The 20,261-nt window shown below is 35.1% G+C and overlaps 1 protein-coding gene across 10 annotated transcripts in view; it reads right to left on the minus strand.

Moving 5' to 3' along the window:
* Positions 1-20,261, minus strand: part of axin1 (axin 1) — a 107,968-nt gene that overhangs the window by 65,018 nt on the left and 22,689 nt on the right. For 4 of the 10 annotated variants that reach the window (XM_073943489.1, XM_021471209.3, XM_073943488.1 and 1 more), the window contains exons 2-3: positions 17,491-17,688; positions 1,385-2,359 (exon numbers count right to left, since the gene is read on the minus strand). In XM_073943489.1, the coding sequence (XP_073799590.1) occupies positions 1,385-2,271 (887 nt within the window). In that variant the 5' untranslated portion in view covers positions 2,272-2,359; positions 17,491-17,688. 10 annotated transcript variants of the gene reach the window in all.

The following is a 20,261-nucleotide window of genomic DNA, read 5'->3' on the forward strand; positions in this document are numbered from 1 at the left end:
AAACACAGCTTTAGTAAAGTACATCTTGTATGCAAATATAATGAATTGTTGCTAATAGCATTGGTAACATTTGAAAAAAAAACTCAGATTGGTTGCATTTAATTATTTGAGATGATAGAAAACAGATTCACAGAGAAGATATTGTCCTTGTAAGTGCAAAAAGAACAGTTCTTGACATAAATAACCAATTATTAATTGGACTGATTGATAATTTTGTCAACTTCTGATTTTCTGGACTGTGATGTGGTAAGATGCATTTAATGTATTAAATATGTTGCATTGTGTGTACCTGACAGCATAAAAGCAGCTAGAGTAATAACAGCGCACGTAAACTGCAACCAAAAATTGTTTGTACTCTGGCAAAGGCCTACAAACACTGCATACCTGGAGCAGTTATTGCTTTGATATGCCACGGTGAATGCACCTGTCGATATTTGCTTTTAAATCTGGGATGGAAAGCTTTGTAATCTTCAGCAGAGGCTGTTCAAAGGCCCACATGCACCGCTTTCTATTCCAGCAGGACAAGGATTAAAGTATTTAGCAGTCACATCTCTAAATCCCATTTTGCTCATATGGAGGGACTCGAGGCTCTGATGCATCAAGTGATTTGCTGTAAATTTCACAGTGCGGCTTAAAAAGCACGTCTCTGCAGATTAAACGATGTCGGCGCGATGCACGATATGAACAAGAAAGCTCCGTGCGCTAAAAGAGCACAATGGGCCGTCACAACTGGTGGCGAGGAATGCCTGGGGAATGTCTGAGCAGCAAAAATTCATTACAAAATACAATACCTGAAGCACACATTCCAATACGCTCGCTCGGCACGCAAACCACGGGTGGCATGAGAGATAGAGATCTAAACACGTTCAGAAACGCACCGAATCCATACGCAGCACTGGGCTTCAAAGGGCACCGGATCAGATATACGTAAAAGCACCGGTTAAATCAATGCTGCCAAACTTTTTGGAGTGCTGTGCATTGCTTTCTCTTTCCTGCACTAAATATGCAGTGCAGCGTCTTTGTGCCCATTCTAAAGAGAATCCGTGTTGTGGTTCTCCTGAAGAAACCTTTATTCTGCTGCAAAGCCTGCCATTCAAGAGACACCTGCATGGAGAACACAAAGAGCACCCACTTGCACCAACTCGCAGTAGGCAAAGACAACGCTGCGACCCAGTATCTGTCTTGCTAGCTCAGTCGCAGCTACTTAGAGCTTTCTGCCTATACTGCATTCCTCTCATCTCCTGTGGAAGGCTGTGCTTAACTCAGATTCCCGTTTTATCTTTTTCTTCTGACTGCGCTTGCACCGCGAGGGGGAAGGGGGATGGAAGAAGACAGAAAGAGAGAGAGAGAGAGAGGAGTTTTTTTCAAAGCTGCAGGGATTTACCTGTACTCACGGTTGTCCTGATATCTTTTACTGTTGGCCACCCGCTGAGGCACCGTTTCCAGAAGCAGCTTCTGGGTGAGCCTGTTGCTGGGAGTGGGGTCACTTTCCGCGATCTGCTCCTCCTCCTGGTCGCACCTCCACTCCACGTCTTCGATCACAGTCGGCAAGTAGCCCGGCAAGACTTTGCCGTTGCCTGACACCGAGCTCTGGTCGCTAAACAGTTTGGGACTCTCTCCGCCAGTCCTGGTGTACTCCAAGTAAATGTCGGACTTTAAAAACAAAGGGTAGGTGTTCTCCTCCATCATAGTCTGAATTTCCGTCTGCGCCTGGTCGAACATAGCCGGATCGATGTGCAGCTTCATCACGCAGTCTTTGATGAAGCTCTTGGTGGCGGGTTTGATCTGCCGGGATACGATTCCATTGTTATCCAGGATGTACTTTTTGTAAATGGCCTTCGCGAGTTTCAGCATCTTCTCGTTGCCATCGTTGGCCTCTTGCTTGCGGAATCCGCTGCAAGCGAACCAGAAGTCCAGCATATCCGCGCACTCCTCTTGCTTGAGGAAAGTCCTAAACAAGTGGATGCCGTCTTGGTCGTCCAGCAGCGAGTGTAAGGATTCCGCCCATTTTAAATAGGGCGGCGTTGGGGAAGCGCTACCCTCGGGCTCATAGCCCAGGTCCAGGTCGGGTCGTCTAGGCGTAGCTATGGAGGCCTCGTTCTTGAGGCTGTCGCTTTTGGACGAGTAAAAACTGTGGTTGTATTGCCGTCCATCGCTGGACACCAAATCGCCCTCCTCCCCAGGGACCGGGGGTCTGGGGGCATCCTCAGTGAAGCTGCTGCCCAGGTCTGGCAGATAACAGATGCCCTTCTCGTTTACACTCATGCTCATAGTGTCCCTGCACTCTGTCCCAGTACAGCCCACGAGGCAGAAAGTTTATATCCAGACTTCTATTAATGCCACTGCGAAAGAATTCCTCCTGCATGAGAAAGACAACGAGAAAAAAGAAAGCATTCAATAAAGCTCTTGCAGAACATTTATTTTAAAAATCAAGTGACTGACATGAATTTGGGTGTGCCTGCTGGCATGTCAGGCTAAATAATTCACATCATCGAATTGATCATTCTGCCATCTTCATTTGTTTCAAAAACACAGGTTTGTAAATAAATGTAATTAAATATCTTACACATGAGTAGCCCCACACGGAATCCGCGCACGCAGAAATCTGCAGATTTCCAGCCTATCATTGAGTCTACATATTTACTTGTGGTGTATTTACTTGTGTAAATGTGTGTAAACTTATTTTTAATCAGTTTCTGTAATGATTTCACTAATATTATTGTGATTTAATAATAGTCATTTTTAAATGTTCATGATTTAATAATAATAATACAGTTAAGTAATACTTTTGGTCTTTTAGTAGATATATTATATGAGAGTTTATTAAATAAGTGGATCCAATTGGATTTTATTTAATATATTAAGTTTTTAGTTAGGATACTCCTAAAATCATTCCATGTAAATCCGCAACTTTTACTAAATTCTCTGCAGAAATGGCAAAAAATGTCCGCAGATTCTGTCTGGCCCTACACATACAGTAAGTTACCATTTTTGGATCACTTAGAGGGTCTCAAGTGTCACGGATGTAACCCTATTATGAATTATGTACCTTTATAAGACAAGATGATGAGGTTACATTTTACATAAGGGTGTCCTTGTTACAGGGTACATACACAAATCAGTATAGGCCAATATTCACAACATATTTACTATGAGACAACTTTGACTGCTTGTAATTCAATCATTCATTCATTTTCTTTTAAGCATAGTCCCTTTATTAATCCAGGGTCGCCACAGCAGAATGAACCGCCAACTTATCCAGCATGTGTTTTACGCAGCAGAAGCCCTTCCAGCAGCAACCCAGCACTGGATAATGCATGTAATTATGCACATTTCATTTACTGCATTGCTATAGAAGGCACATCTATTGTTTCTTTTAGTTCCTGGGCCATACCATATTTAAAAGCTGATGTTCCCAGTATTTAAAGAACCTTCACTGTCACAAAACGCATCCCTAACATGAATTATGCACCTTTATAATACAAGATGATGAGGTTGCATCTTACATAAGGTGTCCCCGTTACAGAGAATATAAACAAATCAGTATAGGGCAACATTCACAATGTATTTACTATGAGACAACTTTGGCTGCTTGTAATTCATTCATTCATTCATTTTCTATTTGCTTTAGTCCCTTTATTAATCCGGGGTCCCCACAGCGGAATGAACCGCCAACTTATCCAGGATATGTTTTACGCAACAGAAGCCCTTCCAGCTGCAACCCATCACTGGGAAATGCTTGTAGTTATGTGCATTTCATTTACTGCATTGTTATAGTAAGTGCATGTACTGTTTCTTAGTTCCTGGGTCATACCATATGAAGCTGATGTAACCCGTATTTAAAGAATCTTCACTGTCACAAAACGCATCCCTTATATGAATTATGCACCTTTATAAGACAAGATGATAAGGCAAAGTTGCTTTTATTTTCACACATTTGTTCAATGACAACTTGTGAAATTATCCCTATAGTGTTAACCATGATACTTTGAACATTCAGTCAGAAATTAGATGTAATTATGACTTCAAAACAACATTAGCACTATTTATTTGACTGTGAATAATGTTGTACATCATGTTTTAACTATTTATAAATTGCAAAAATTGCATTGCTGAAATTATATTATTAAGGAGGTCTAAATGTGTGAATATAAAACCAACTTTACCTCAATACCTTGTTACAAGGAAAATACAGAAATCATTAAATGTATTCACAATGTACTAACTATAAAACAACTTTAGTTGCTTTTAATGTACTGCACTGCATTAGTAAGTACATGTAACAAACATTACAGCTAAATTAAATGCCACCACAAAGAACCACGGCACTAATCAGATAATAGTCAATAACATTGTAACAGCAACTCAAACGGTAATGACACCTCAGTAGACCTTTCGGGCAACATAAAACCAGTGTTATCAAAGTTTAATCAAACACAGCACAGCGCTACAAGCCCATCAAACTTCCAGTGGCCTCGGGCGACTATCTTAAAGCAGAGATAGCAAAAAGGGGGCAGCCATCATGGCACAAACACTCTTGAACTCACCTGTGACACGCTTTATGACACCATAAATCCAACACTTTCAAGTTCCGACCTTAAAACCTGTGACTGCCTGCCAACTAGATTGCGTCTGATGTGCTTGATAAGCGAGCTGGGGAGGAAAGAAACCTTGAGCTTTCCGAGTCAATAACTTTAACAGCGCGAACTTCAATGGCGATGAGCTAGCAGGCTAATCCAGCGCGAGACGCGCATTTAGAAACATTTTACGCAAACGGGGATGTTGTTATCTAAATTAAACCACACTAGAAGTGTATATTGTGTACAGCTACGACGCAAAAAAACAACAAGCACAAGTCAAAAACAAATATGACGAACATCAACCGCATCAAAGAGGGTAGCGCGCGAGGGGAGGAAGTACGTGCGGCGCGAGACCTTCCCTCACAAGTGAGCGTAGACGGCGAAAAAAACACTTTCACCATCTTTGAGCGCACGAGCCGACATTTCTAGCGAGCTCTCCCCGCTGATCCGCTCCACGGATCCGACTCAACTAGTGTGAGAACACGTTGTCACAGCACGCTAGCCATCTTTACGCACCGCAAACGCCGATCATCCCACTTAACGTTACGCGGCGCGGCCATCTAAAAACGGATCGCTGCGTTTTTTCCTCCGCTGACGACATTACAACACCCCTTTCGCTGCCCTCGCGATCTGCTTTGAAGTGAGCCCCACATTCATCGCATTCATGTCTCGGCCTCAGCAGCAGCAGCAGGAGCGGATGGGGGAGGGGAAAGTAAGAAACAAACTCCATACACACACATACACACACACACACACACACAGCCAGGCCCTTCCGCAGCCCAGGGACTAGTGTGCAACTTTGCAACACTGATTTTCGCACTCCAACACGCGCCGATCATCCGAGCGCGAGAGCATTATAAGCGCGCTCTCGACCTGACGGAGGATTCGGGCGCGAGCAGCGAGAAAAAGCGACGGTGCATTTCATCTCTCTATATCTATCTCTCTCTCTCTCCCTCCGTTACCGCAAACCCCCATTACACCCAAGCCAGGAGAAGGAAAGAAAAAAGTGCTCCGTACTGTACCTGTGAGAACCTACTTTCCGCTTTCGAGCGCATCGGGAATAGCGTTGTATGCGGCGAGATGTGAATCGTGTCATCGATGCGGATCTCGGAGTTTAAAAATAACAAAGAAAACAGTCGCTTCTCCACCTCTCCATGGCTGTCTCTCGCACTCCTGTGCCCGTGTGCGAGTGAGCGAGAAAGAGAGAGAGGGGAGCTGGAGATGTGCAGCGCCGCGCACGGCCAGAAATCACACTGCCGCCTGGAGAAAAGAAAAATCAAGGCGAGGAAACCCTGGAGTGAGAAGACGAAGAAGAAGAGGAGCGCCTTCAATCCTCTTACGCCGCACTCGAAGGTGCTGTCAGTCTGCAGTTGCTAATTAAAAGGTTTGGAAGGAAACGGCGTAATTAAAGTGATGTACACTTGATGATGAGACGCGTTTGGAGTCTTCGGGAAGAGCTGTTTTAGGCTAGGGTGAGCGGGTCGCCCCCTTATGGACGCCGCCATGTTGACATCACATGACCAGCTGTGTTGACCGTTTGTGTTTATTACTTTACGGGCGCTGATTTAAACAAAATAAGCTCAATATACACTCTATGGTGTGTAAAGTAAATAAATAAAAGCAAAAGGTATTGGGGATTTCCTGTCAGGGCTAGTTTACAGACATTTCCATTAAATGGGATAGTTCACCTAAAATGAAAATTCCCTCACCATTTTCTTCCACTCAAGTGGTTCTAAACTTTTTATGATTTTATTTCTTCAGTTAAACACAAAACAAGATATTCTGAAGGATGTTGAAAGCAGTCACTTGACATCCAATGTATGAACATACAAACAATAAAACACCCTAAAACGACAGCAGTGAAAACACACTGTTAATCGGCTATATGCATACAGACTTCATTTTCAGCCAGGCAGCCCAAGGGGGCTTCCTCTGAACTGTCTTTCCATTACAAAACTTTCACATTTAAGATCTGATTTCTATAAAAATCAGCGATCTTCACTGCCTGTTAAATATATATGATATGAAGTGGGTCTCAGATCGGACAAGAAGCACTGCATTAAATTCCATTTCCCCCTGCTAACAGTTTATTTCACCCCAACATTTTCAAAGAAATTTCTGCGCCAGCCTAATGCTGCGGTTACAACGGTCTTTCATCTTATTTTATGCTTGAGCAACTAAATGATTGCTAAATGATTAGTCTATTTAACTGAATGTATTGTAATGACAACATCGATGCTGTAAAAACAACCATGTGAAATTGAAAATACTCACATTAAGCTTTCACCGGAAGTTTATCGTTGGCTTTAAAACTCTTGCTGTGCATTATGACAGAAGAAGGGGGGTGAAAAGTATTCCCCTTAATGTCAAATCAAATGCAATTTATAATTTAAAAATGCAGGTGAACACCACCTGTGAAAATGTACTTAACCCTTTGACTGCCCAATCTACCAAATGGTTGACCTTGTTTTGACTGTTTAAGTCATTTAAATAATGGTTTACACGTACACACAGCATTGTTCATTTACAAAACAATCAAGACATAATCCTGTTGCACTACTTCACTTGATTTTGGTTTTATTGTTAAAAAAAAAACATGTTAATCTGAAATATTTTATGGCATACTTCAAAAAATAAAGGTGATTTAGTATTCAAAAATGTTTTATTTTGATTATTTTTTAAGTAAATTGGTTTTACACTTCGTTTTCTGATTTTTCATCGTAAATGTATAATTCCGGTACTTTTACCATAAACTGACATATCAACCATTTAGTAGAGATTGATATTTTAGAAATTATGGAAAAAAATTGCATTAAGTGTGTTAACTAGTGACATTAAGAGAAAATATTTTTTTTCTTGTTGGGGCAGTTCAAGGGTTAATGTAGGCCTACATATGGTTTCTTTACATTATTAACACAGTACATGTACTTACTGCCATGCTTAATTTTAACAAGACTGAAAAACAAGACTGTGAGGGATTGAAGTACATTCTTTACAATGGATTGTATGCTTATATACAGTTGAAGTCAAAATTATTAGTCCCCTTTTTTTCTTTTTTTATATTTTTTCCAAATTATGTTTAACAGAGCAAGAAAATGTTCACAGTATGTCTGATAATATTTTTTCTTCTGGAGAAAGTCATGTTTATTTTATCTCTAGAATAAAATTAGTTTTTAATTTAAACATCATTTTAAGGACAAAATTATTAGCCCCTTTAAGCTAAATTATTATTATTATTTTTTTGATAGTCTACAGAACAAACCATCGTTATACAATAACTTGTCTAATTACCCTAACTTGCCTAATTAACCTAATTAGCCTAGTTAAGCCTTTAAATGTATAGAAGTGTCTTGAAAAAATATCCAGTAAAATATCATGTACTTTCATCATGGCAAAGATAAAATAAATCAGTTAATAGAAATAAGTTATTAAAAATATTATGTTCAGAAATGTGTTGAAAAAATCTCTCCATTAAACAGAAATTGGTGAAAAAATAAACAGGGGCGCTAATAATTTAGGGGGGCTAATAATTCTGACTTCAACTTTATATATATATATATATATATATATATATATATATATATATATATATATATATATATATATATATATATATATATATGTATTCAGACCTAATGAAAACTAACTATGGTTTTGCTACATATAAAACAGATGTTTGTTTGTTTGTTTGTTTGTTTGTTTGTTTGTTTGTTAAACAATGGTAACCACATTTTAAGTTAAAAAAAAGATTTTACAAATTATAATCGATACACATAAAAATGGTTAGCCTACTAAACTACTAAAATAAAACTATGGTTAGTAATATGGACTTAAGGGAGGGTTTTTCCACATCTGAGGAATAGTAAGGGGGTCAGGGGAAAATTTGGGGGGAATAAAAGCATCAAAAATGTAAAAATGAATAAAAAAAAAACTAATTATTTAATTAACTTATTCAAAAAAGCTAAAACAATCAAAGATCAACCAAGTGCACGTTCATTTATTTTCATTTGGCTTAGTCCCTTTATGTATCAGGGGTTGTCACAATGGAACGAACTGCTAACTATTCAATTATGTTTTACACAGCCACAATCCAGTACTGGGAAACGCCCATACACACTCATTCACACACACTATGGCCAGTTTAGCTTACCCAATTCACCTGTACCGCATGCCTTTGGACTGGGGGGAAACCAGAACACCTGGAGGAAACCCAAGTGAACATAGAGAGAACATGCAAACTCCACAGAGAAATACCAACTGGCCAAGCCAGGATTTAAACCAATGACATTCTTGCTGTGAGGCGACAGTGTTAACCACTGAGCCAACGTGTCACCCGCGCATTAGTGTAAATTTTAAAATATGAATATAAAGCAGTATATTAAATAAATAATACAGAAATATGATTAAAATGAACAAATAAAACAAATTAATTTGATTAAAACTGTTTATTGTGTTATTGTGTTTATTGGTTGTTTGTTGCAAATCAAGAAATAAAAACTAGCTGAAATTTTGCTGACTGAAATCGCAGATTTTGCATCACAGAATCAGAAGTTTTCGGTCATCCTGGTACTGTTTGCCTGATTTATGAGTACTATGAATATACTACTCAGCTCACATACTCTTTTTTCACAGACATACTGTATAGTAATGAAGTTGGCACATTTGAATGCAGACTTAGACTATTCCCTCACAGTCTCATTCTCATACAGTCAAAATTCCCTGTCTCGTCTGAATATACACCATTGTGCTTTTTCTCATAAGCTTTATAATCACAGTATTGCAATAAAGCTTGACTCAACAGCATCGTCTTGAGTGATCAACACGTGTGTAGTCCACTGATTCAAACTTATTGATTATATATTTATATATCCAAAGAAGCAATCATTCCCAGCTGCAGTCATCAAATATATGCAATGACCTGCAGCTCTCATAAACCCAGGCCAAGGATAAACAGCAGGACATCAAGCACCGGGTGCAAACACACAACGCTCTCAGCTGCCACACCACAAAATGCCTCTGTCTAACACACAGCCGCCGTACAGAGGTCAACAAGAAACCACAAACAACATGCACAAGATTCTTGAGACCCAATACAAGAATGTGCATTACATAAATGTGTGTGGTAGGAGACGGAGAAATGCAATGGAACAACATAAAAGATTATCAAACAGCTTTAGATTAAAGAAGCAGGAGTAATTTTAAATGTTAAACAGCAACTGTTTATTGCACAGTTCAGCTTTTTTTTCCCTGTCAAAATTGCAGGTTTATATTTTACAACTTTGTTTATATCTCAATATGACAAGTTATAAACTCACAATTGTAAGTTATAATATGATTCTAATGGGGGTTTTTTATCACTATTTTGCAATTACTTTTAAAGTTCACAAAGGTGACTATCTCACAATTCTGAGAAAAAAGTTAGGAATTAAAGACTTGAACTAGGAATTGAAATAAAATTAATAAAGTGAGAAATTGCGTTTTTACATGAGAAAAAACATCTGAACTTCTCAGAAACATCTGAACTTGCAAAGAATTTGAAAGAAATCCTGTAGACATGCAACTGCGAAGAATAAAAGCTCTGTAAATAAAAGCTCAGTATTGTGAAATAAGCTTTGTTTCCTGAGATATGAAAATCTGAGGCAAGATATGTACTACGAAGTATATCATTTTATAAATTCTAAAATATAATTATATTAAAATCTAGAATTGCAGATTAATTTACATTAAAATTAGAAGATTAAATTGGTATTGCAAGAAATAAAGTTAGATTTTTGGTTTGCAATTTTTAAAAATGAAGTCTGAGGGAACAAAATAAAAATAAGTAAGAATTTAGGTCTGAATTAGTTTTCTTTTTAAAATGATGAATTGTGTGATATAAACTCCTTTATACATAATTTAAATGAATTGAATTGAATGATGTAAACGCAATTGTAATTTTAAAAAGACAGTATTGCGACAAATTAACTCAGGACTGTGAGAAATTGTAAAAATACTTTTTTTTAGGATCTGCAATAAAACCATAAAGATATACTATTTTATTTCCAAGATAAATATATAGATTATTAATTACAAATAATTTAAGTGGATTTCACAAAAAAATGTGTTGTTTCAGGTCATTTAAAATAAGTAGTTTGAGCAAACATAAAAACTTGAGTACTGGATAAAACTAAAAGCATGAGTGCACATCCAATATCTCTCATGTTGTGTGCATTCTAATGATATGCCCATCTAAAAATTCATGCAAAATTGTATTTGGATTAGTACAGTCATTGTGAACTGTAACCTGGAATAAGTTATCTCAGTTTTCCATCTGCAGTGTCACTGACACACATTTCACAGCTCAATAATAACAGCCTGGACATGCTATCTGTTTTTAATTCTTAAAGTTATCAAACTGCAATAATCTATGAGCAATACTTCCTTGTAAGTTACTTCCTTTTGTGTCTACGTTCCTTTTAACATGTAAAGTTCTTACTCAAAAGTAAATTATACATTTACAAATATATATTTATATATGTAATTTTATAGGAGCACTCTGATTTATTTTTAAATAAGCTAATTTTACAAGTCACCTAGAATTGAGTTTTACCATTTGTGGATCCATTCAGCAGATATCCTGGTCTAGGGAGAGCTCTTTTAGCTTAGCTTAGCATATATCATTGAATCGGATTAGACCATTAGCATCTCACTTTAAAAAAAAAAAGAAGAAGAAGAAGATCAGTTAGCTCAGATCAGTTTCCTATTTAAAGCTTAACTTTTCTGTTGTTAAATTGTATTCCACGCTCTCAGAAATAAAAGTACAAAATCTGTCACTGGGACGGGACCTTTTTAAAAGGTAAATTTTTGTTCCTAACAGGTCCTTAAAGATATATATTGGTACCTAAAAAGTACAAATATGTACCTAACAGTAATTTTAAAGTACAAAAGTCAATGTAAAAGCTACAAAAGTGTGCCTCAAAGGTACTAATGTCCACCTGTATGCTACAAAAGTGTACTGTTTGGAAAGTTACCACCTCAGTGACTGTGTAGCTTTAGTTCTGAGACTGTAAGATTGACAGAAAATGAAAACTTGGTATTATCCTAGTCGATATGGCTAGGAACTATATTCTCATTCTGGCGTAATATCAAGGAGCTTTGCTGCCGTGCCATAGATGCAGCAGATGGGGACTATTTTCAGGTACTGTATAATATCATTGTCCCTTCATTCGTTCATTCATTTTCTTTTCGGCTTAGTCCCTTTATTAATCCGGGGTCGCCACAGCGGAATGAACCGCCAACTTATCCAGCACGTTTTTAGGCAGTGGATGCCCTTCCAGCCACAACCCATTCCTGGGAAACATCCACAAACGCTCATTCACACACACAATCAAAATACGGACAATTTAGCCTACTCAATTCACCTGTACCGCATGTCTTTGGACTGTGGGGGAAACCAGAGCCCCCCGAGGAAACCCACGCGAATGCAGGGAGCATGCAAACTACACACAGAAATGCCAACTGACCCAGCCGAGGCTCAAACCAGCGACTTTCTTGCTGTGAGGCGACAGCATTACCTACTGCGCCACTACATCACCACTCCCCTGATTATTACTAGCCTATTATTATTATTGCTATACTATAAATGATATGTACCTGCCTAGAAAAATAGCAACTTGTCATGTTCTGTAAGTCTTAGTATACAATGTAACTACAGAAGATTCAAGCTTTAAATAGGAAAATGATCACAATTCTTTTTTGAAATTCTTAAGCAACATGCTAATGGACTAATACAACTCAGTAATTTATGCTAAGCTATAAGTAGGCAATCTGCACGCGAAGTAATCTGCACACGCAGAAATCCCCAGATTTCAGAGGATTTTTTGCTAATAATTGAGTCTATTTATTTACTTGTGTAAACTTATATTTTTTCAGTTGTTGAATTTTCATTAATATTATTGTTTTATTTACAATACAGTCTGTAAATTAATATGTTCTGTGGTTTAGTAGAGATATTATATGAAAGACTTGCTTAGTTTACCAAATAAGTGAATCTAATTGGATTTGCATTATAAACATTAAATAATCAAGTTATTTATTTATGTGTGTGTTATTTATTTAATTAAATAAGGTAAAAACATAAAATGTTTTATTGTATATATTACGTTTTTAGTTACGATACTCCCAAAATCATTCCACATAATTCTGCAGATTTCTTTTTTTACAAAATTCTGCGCAGAAATAGCAAAACATGTCTGCAGATACTGTCTGGGCCTAGCTATAAGCTAAAAGTGCTCCTGGCAGACCAGGTGAACAGCTGAATGAATCCATAAATGTTTATGTTTATTTCTAAAAAAAAAAAAAAAAAAAAAGGGAGTGTTCATTTAAATCTATGCTAGAACAGGAAAACATGATGGAGAAAAAGGCCTCCTCTCTCAAAGTGAGAAGAGATTATAATCAAGGTACGTTTCGGATTGTATCTCTCCATCTGACAAGAGATGAAAGCAAAGTGGAACATGAAAGAACGCAGGGGATTTAAACACTGTTCTTTTCATTCAGTCATGAACAAGTATGCAGTAGGAAGTGTCTTCATAATTCTTTTATATGGATGAGAATGTTTTAAACTCACAGACTGTATAGATTTTGTAGCCTATTGAAGACTAAGAGCCAGAAATATGTCAGAACGGACACAAAAAGAGGTACATTACATGAGGGTAAATATGATTTTATGAGTCAATAAAAGAGTTCATGAAAATGAACATTCTGTCATCATTTACTCAACCTTCACTTGTTACAAATCGGCTTGAGTTTCTTCTGTTGAACAAAAAGGAAGATATTTTGAAGATAGTATGTTTTCTTTCCTACCATAGATGTCAATTATGTTTACATCCACCTATTTTTATATGCATTTTGGAATATCGCATAAAAAATTCTTCATAGAAACTTCACAATACACATGCATTTTCAAAATGCACATAAAAAACAAGTAACTTTTTATCCAATAAGAAAAAAATAGGTAACACTTTACAATAAGGTTCATTTGTTAATGCATTTACTAACATGAACTAATCATTAACAACACATGTACAGCATTTATTAATCATAATTGAAAATTTGCTAATGCAATAATAACATCAAAGTCTGTGCTTGTTAACATTAGTTAATGCACCGTGAGTTAACATGAACTAACAATGAACTACTGTATTTTCATTAACTAACGTTAACATGAACAAATACAGTAGTAGATGTATTTTTCATTGTTTGTTCATGTTAGTAAATGCATTAATTAACATTAACTAATGAACCTTATTGTAAAGTGTGACCAAAAAATATGCATTAACCATGATGAAAACAGATTTACCAAATAAATTCCAGTATGTAATCTCATAAGTAAAAGTACAAAATCTGTCACTGGGACGGGACCTTTTCAAAAGGTGCGTTTTTGTTGCTAACAGGTCCTTAAAAAGATGAAATGAAAGAACTTCACAGTTTGCCTTAAAGTTTAAAAAACAGTCAATAATGGTACCCCCCCCCAAAAAAAAGAAGAATGTGTTCATCAGACGCTGTATCCGAACAAGGTTTATGATTGATCGCATCAAAAGATGCTGCCTCGCGCTTTACGAGCTACGCCATTCACGCTGCTGTCTGATGCGCTCTTTACTTTTGTCAATCAGACGGTGATGGGCATGAATTGTTTACTTAGCTTATTCCAACGAGGTGTGCAATTTGCATTTGGCCTAAATAGACACTCCAAAATTTTTTGAGATATTTGGACTAGAAAGATGATATAAAATCCAAGTGATAAAAGCATTTTTGCAGTGCTAGTTCCTACGGTATAAAAGTGTACTTTTTGAAAAGGTTCCAGCTCAGTCACAGATTTTGTACCTTTATTTCCAAAAGTGAACATCATACAGTTTTGCTTATAAATTTAATTCGCATCTTTGGATGGAAGCATATAGCTAACGGTTATCACTTTGCAGCATTCTTCAAAATATCTTCTTTTGTGTACAACAGAAAAAGACACTCATTAAGGTTTAAAAGCACTTCGAGGGAAAGTAAACGCATTTTTGAGTGAACTGTGTCTTTAAAAGGAGCTGTCTTTGTGAAGGAAAAAAAAAGAGAGAAAAATTAGCAGGCCTTAAAGACGAATATTACTTTCTATGCTCTGAACCTCTGAAGTTATGACTCAACACCTGGATATAATCAGGCATGTAATCTCATGGATTCATTGCTAAAAGATCAAAGGCCTTTGGAATGTGAGGTCCTGTTCCTCCTTTTTATGACTTTATTTGATTAGCTCATCTGAAAATGAAAGAGCAGTTTGTGTGGAGCCGTGAATTTAATGACATATTACAAATTGCTCATGGGAAATCAAGACTGGGTGTAGTTAAGCATTCATCTTGGTATTTGACACACCTTAAAGTTCACAAAAGAAACATTAAAGGAACGCTTGTCAAGGATTGCCAAGCCAAAGTTAACAAAAATGCGCAAACGTTTTTTTGATGACCTTGCCAAAAATGCTTTTATTTTATTTTACATACTATTTTTATATGATTTAAGTTTATATACACTATTGTTTAGGTGTTTGGGGTCAACAATATGTTTGTAATTTTTCTTTTTAAATATGTATGAAGAGTTCAGATGCAAAAAAAACTCTAAATGCCATCTGAAACTTTCTTATAAATGAGCATTTTTCACAGGTTCATATGTGTAGGTTCAGTAATTTTACTTTTATGACAAAGAATAACTTATATTTATTGCCATATTTAGTGAAATAACTGATCATAAATATAAGAGGTTGAGAAAAACACTAATTTGAAAAGAAAAAAAAACTTTTTAGAGTGAAATGATTACTATGATGTCAAATCTGCATTTCTAACATCCTTACTATTCATTGCTCAATATAATGTATAACTATTTGAGTAACACTTTAAAATAATGGTTGATTAGTTAATGTTATCTAATGTATTTACTAATTTCAACTAAGTATAAACAATCTTGTACAGCATTTAACTAATGCATTATGAAAAGTTGTGCTTTGAATAACACATTGTAAAACCCAAAAAGTTAAGGTAACTCAAACTGTTTGAGGAAACCGATTGCAACAAACCATTTAAGTTCAAAAACTAATCCTACTGAGTACTGTAAACAAAGCAATATGAGCACAGTAAAAGCCATTAAATGAAGAGAACTCAAACCAACTCAATACTGTAAAACCCAATAAGTTTAAGCAACTCAAACTGTTTGAGGAAACCGATTGCTACAAACAATTTGAGTAAAAAAAAACTACTAATCTATGAGTTCAGTAAACTTAATCCATTAAAAAATTGAAGTAATGACGTATTTAATTAACTCAATGCCTTCAACGCTGAGTTCAAAACTCTTTTCAAATGAGTAGAATTGACTTTCAGTATATTTTGAGTTAACGCCACTCATTTCATTTGATAAAGGGTTTTACAGTGCAATGAATCTCTTTATTTCCATTAACTTATATTAAAAAAGATTAATAAAAACTGTAAAAATGTATTGATCGTTATATGTTTGTGTTAGTAAATACAATTAATAACATTAACTAATTTAACTGTATTGTAAAGTTCTACAAATGTTTTCCTTTTAAGAGTTATTTTCATATTTAGACTATTTTCTTATTTTATATTTGATCAAAAAATCATGACATGAGCATAGATTTTTTTAAGTTATATTAACTTAAAATAAATTAACAAGTTAAATTTCATTTGAAAGTTAGATGAGGTTTAACTTTATCAGTTTGAGGTAAAAAAAAGATTTGAAGAAGTTGAATCATCTTACAAATTTAAGGCAGCAACTTGATTACACGCTGCAAACATGCTTTTCTTACATCCTGTTTCTAGTCCAAGTATCTAAATATTCTTAAATCAAGAAGCATTTTCTAGACAAACAAAAAAATAATAGTCTTGTTTTCAGAAATATTAAGTCAACATTAGGAGAGTTTTCCTTAAAACAAGCAAAATGATTTGCCAATTGAGTAAAAAAAAAATCGTAATCTCGTTTTCACTTTGATATATTATGTTTTTTCACTGCATAAAATGCTTTTCTTACCTTTATTTATTGTCTTGTTTCTAGTCCAAATATTAAAAAAATCATAAATCAAGAAGCATTTTCTAGACAAGCAAAACATATTGTCTTATTTTAAGAAATAATATACCAATGTTCAGTGATTTTTTTTCCTTAAAACAAGCTAAATAATCTTATGTCAAAAGGAAAAACAAGATTATTTTTCTTACCCTATTGGCAGATTATTTTGCTTGTTTTAATGAAAAACTCACTTAAAAGTGAAATCTTATTTCTGAAAACAAGACATTATGTTTTACTTACTTAGAAAATGTTTCTTGATGTAAGAATTTTTAAATATTTGGACTAGAAACAAAACAAAATTTCCAAGTAGGACAAGCTTTTGCAAAATTACCCCATTGGTAGCTTATTTTGCTTGTTTTAAGTAAAAACACATTTAATTTTAATGTATTATTTCTGAAAATACAGCAATATTTTGTTCTAGTCTAGAAAAACCATCTTGATTTAAGAATATTTCAATATTTGAACTTGAAACAAGGCAAAAACTTTAAGTTAGAAAAGAAAGGTAAGATTTATTATTTTTTTTGCAGTGCAGAACAGAGAAATATTTTACAGCTTAACATAAATAAATGTCAATATTGTCACTTTTGATCATTGTAATACGTAAAAAAAAGAAAATGAAAATGTACCAACCACAAAAGTTTGAACAATACTGATTGTAACTCTAAATAAATAAGTCAGCAAAACTCTAATTGTCATGAAAAGTACTTAGAATCTAGCCATACATGATTATAAATGTGCACTCTGTAAGATTTGAACCCATAGCCTACTTCATTTGGCAGAAAGAAAGGTAAAAACAGAAGAAAATATTGAATTGCTTTACCTGAGGAAGTTGTAAATATCTGTCCTGTGTTTTCTGGCATCCCCCAACTCTCCCTCCACTGACAGAAGGTTCCATGTCAATACCATTGACTATATCAAGTCCCAGTAAAAACTGCATCCTCTGCTTTTTCAACAAATCCAAGGTGATTGTCCACAATAAATTGGTCCATTCCAGGTTATTGACTGTGTCCATCCGAATCTGAAACAAAGAACAAAGTTTTAATATCAAATCACTGGAAACATCCAACATTTTTTGTTTTTATTTAATTGAAGCAATGTTGGTTTGTATTATTAACACTGGATTATTGGATGTAGGACACCGGCAGTACATAGAGACTGACACGGATAGAGACATTTTATATTATTGTTTATATTATTCAAATTGAAGGTATAGTTCACCCACAAATGAAGATTTCCTAATCATTTTCACCCTCTCAAGTGGTTCATATTATTCTCTTCTGTTGAACACAAAAGAAGATATTCTGAACAATGTTGGAAAAAAACAAAAAGGGCTGTTTTTCTCCCCGAAAATGTTTCATAATATCTTCCTTTGTGTTTAAGAAAAGAAAGAAACTGAAATAGGTTTGCAACACGTGGAGGATGAGTAAGTGATGGCAGAATTTTTCATTTTGTGAAACTGTCAATTTATGAATGCATAAGAACAAGGTTTTTAAGGTTATTTAAGATATAGTTATGCTTATTATTTCTGAGGTCACATCAGTACCACTTTTAGTTACCAATACGATATATGAATATTTGCAGATTTCAGGCACAAAATTGAGCGTTTTTATGTAAAGTGATTTAGATATTACTAATATATTCAGTGAAATTGTTTTTTACAAAGAGTCCTTATAAACCACCAAAATCAACATATAAAACATATAAACATGCTTTAGACTCTCATATTATGGAGTCAGACCAGACTCAAAAATAATACAATTACAAAATAAATTTCATAAATGCACAAAATCAAGTTCGTAATTTTAAAACACAATTTGTGAGATCACAAGTAAAACACGTAAACACATAAATTGTGTTCAGAATTTATGAATCGTGTTGTGTGTAGTTGGATAGAATCGTGTTTTGTGTGGTTGCGTAGAATCGTGTTTTGTGTAGCTGTTGTTTTTTGTGTATTTATGAATTGTTGACATTTACAAATTGTGTTTTAAGTATTTATGAATTGTATTTTAAATTTACAAATTTGGTTCTTGTAGTTACAAATTGGATTAATGTACTTGGTAAATTGTGTCAAGAATTTACAAATTTGTGTAGTTACGAATCGGATTGATAATTTTGTTTTGATTTTACGAGTTGTGTTTTGTGTATTTATGAATTCTTTTAATTGACAAGTTGTGTTTTGTGTATTAACGAAATAGTTTGTTTATTTATTTAAAATGTACGAATAGCGTTTTGTGTATTTATAAACTGTTTTGAATGTAATAATTGTGTTTAGCAAATTTATGAATTGTGTTTTGAATTTAAGAATCAGATTTTGTAGATGTGAATTGTGCTGTGCATGTATTTTTATTTTGTAAATGTATTATTTTTGAGACTCATCTGGCTCCATATTCTCTGCTAAAATGATTGGACACATTACTATTGGGAAATCATTTTGATGAACATGGCAGAGAGGAGAATGATTTCCCCTGTGATTAGCATTTCATTAGCTTTTTCCACAAGTGCCACATTACACTGTTTTGTTTTTACACATATACACATTTCTGCAAAGTGTTCAAACACTCCATTCTGAATCAGATTTTATGCTGTGCTATATTTTGCTTTATAATTGTTGTGTATGTCATTTATTATTAACATTTAGTTTGAAACGTTTATATGCTTTTTTATACTATTATACAGTTTATATTTACATTTTATATACTATATTATTTTAATATTTTATCGGTTGTATGGTAAAGTTATTTTCACTTGTTTGCGCACTTGCATTGATTATTAGCATTAGTTATCTGTGTAAGACAAGTTTTGTTAAGAATATAAAAAGATTCATCAGAACACTGGTTTGAACTAAATATAGATTTTAACAAGAAATCTACTGCGTGTTTACTTATATATTTGTCATTTTGTTTGAGTAAAATGTACAAAGAGAGAGTAAAATGTTCTTATTTGAAAAGTAACTACAAATTACTAGCAAAATGATTCAATAACCTAACTTTTACTGAGCTTGGTTAAACAAATTTGACTCAATTCCATTCATGAAGTTTATTTTTAAAACTTGAGTAGTAAAAAAAGTATGGTGTGTGTTTATTTCACATTGTTTCTTTCTTCTTCTTTTTTTACATGTAATACAAAAAAATAAAATAAAAAGGATTTAATAGAAGTACTTAAAACTTTAACGTCTATACTTTTACTCAGGAAACTTCATTTGTGTCCACCGCTGCAGTTTCGAATAATGTTTTCCAGTCAAAGGACATATTTCCCCGCGTATATGGCTAGTGAATACTGGGCCAGTGCTCAAATCAGATGGCATCAGCAGCTGCAAACTCAGATCTATCCTTGCCCTTCCTGAGGCCTGGCTTTGATTACTGGGCCCCCCACCACGAGCCAACACATGGCCATGAGCGCATACCAACTCAGTGCACAACCTCTGAGCGGCCACTTGGAAACAATCAAGAGGTAAACAGCATGAAATAGAGGTGTTTGGAAACGGTTTGGAGAGATCCTACAGATTAGAAGAGTATTTAGTAATTGCTCAGAGCTAGATTATTCTTGCCTTTGGAACTTTTACAGTCGGAGGCCAGCAGGAATCCTTGCCAG

The sequence above is a fragment of the Danio rerio genome, chromosome 3 (assembly GCF_049306965.1).
Source record: "Danio rerio strain Tuebingen ecotype United States chromosome 3, GRCz12tu, whole genome shotgun sequence".
Classification (NCBI taxonomy): domain Eukaryota; kingdom Metazoa; phylum Chordata; class Actinopteri; order Cypriniformes; family Danionidae; genus Danio; species Danio rerio.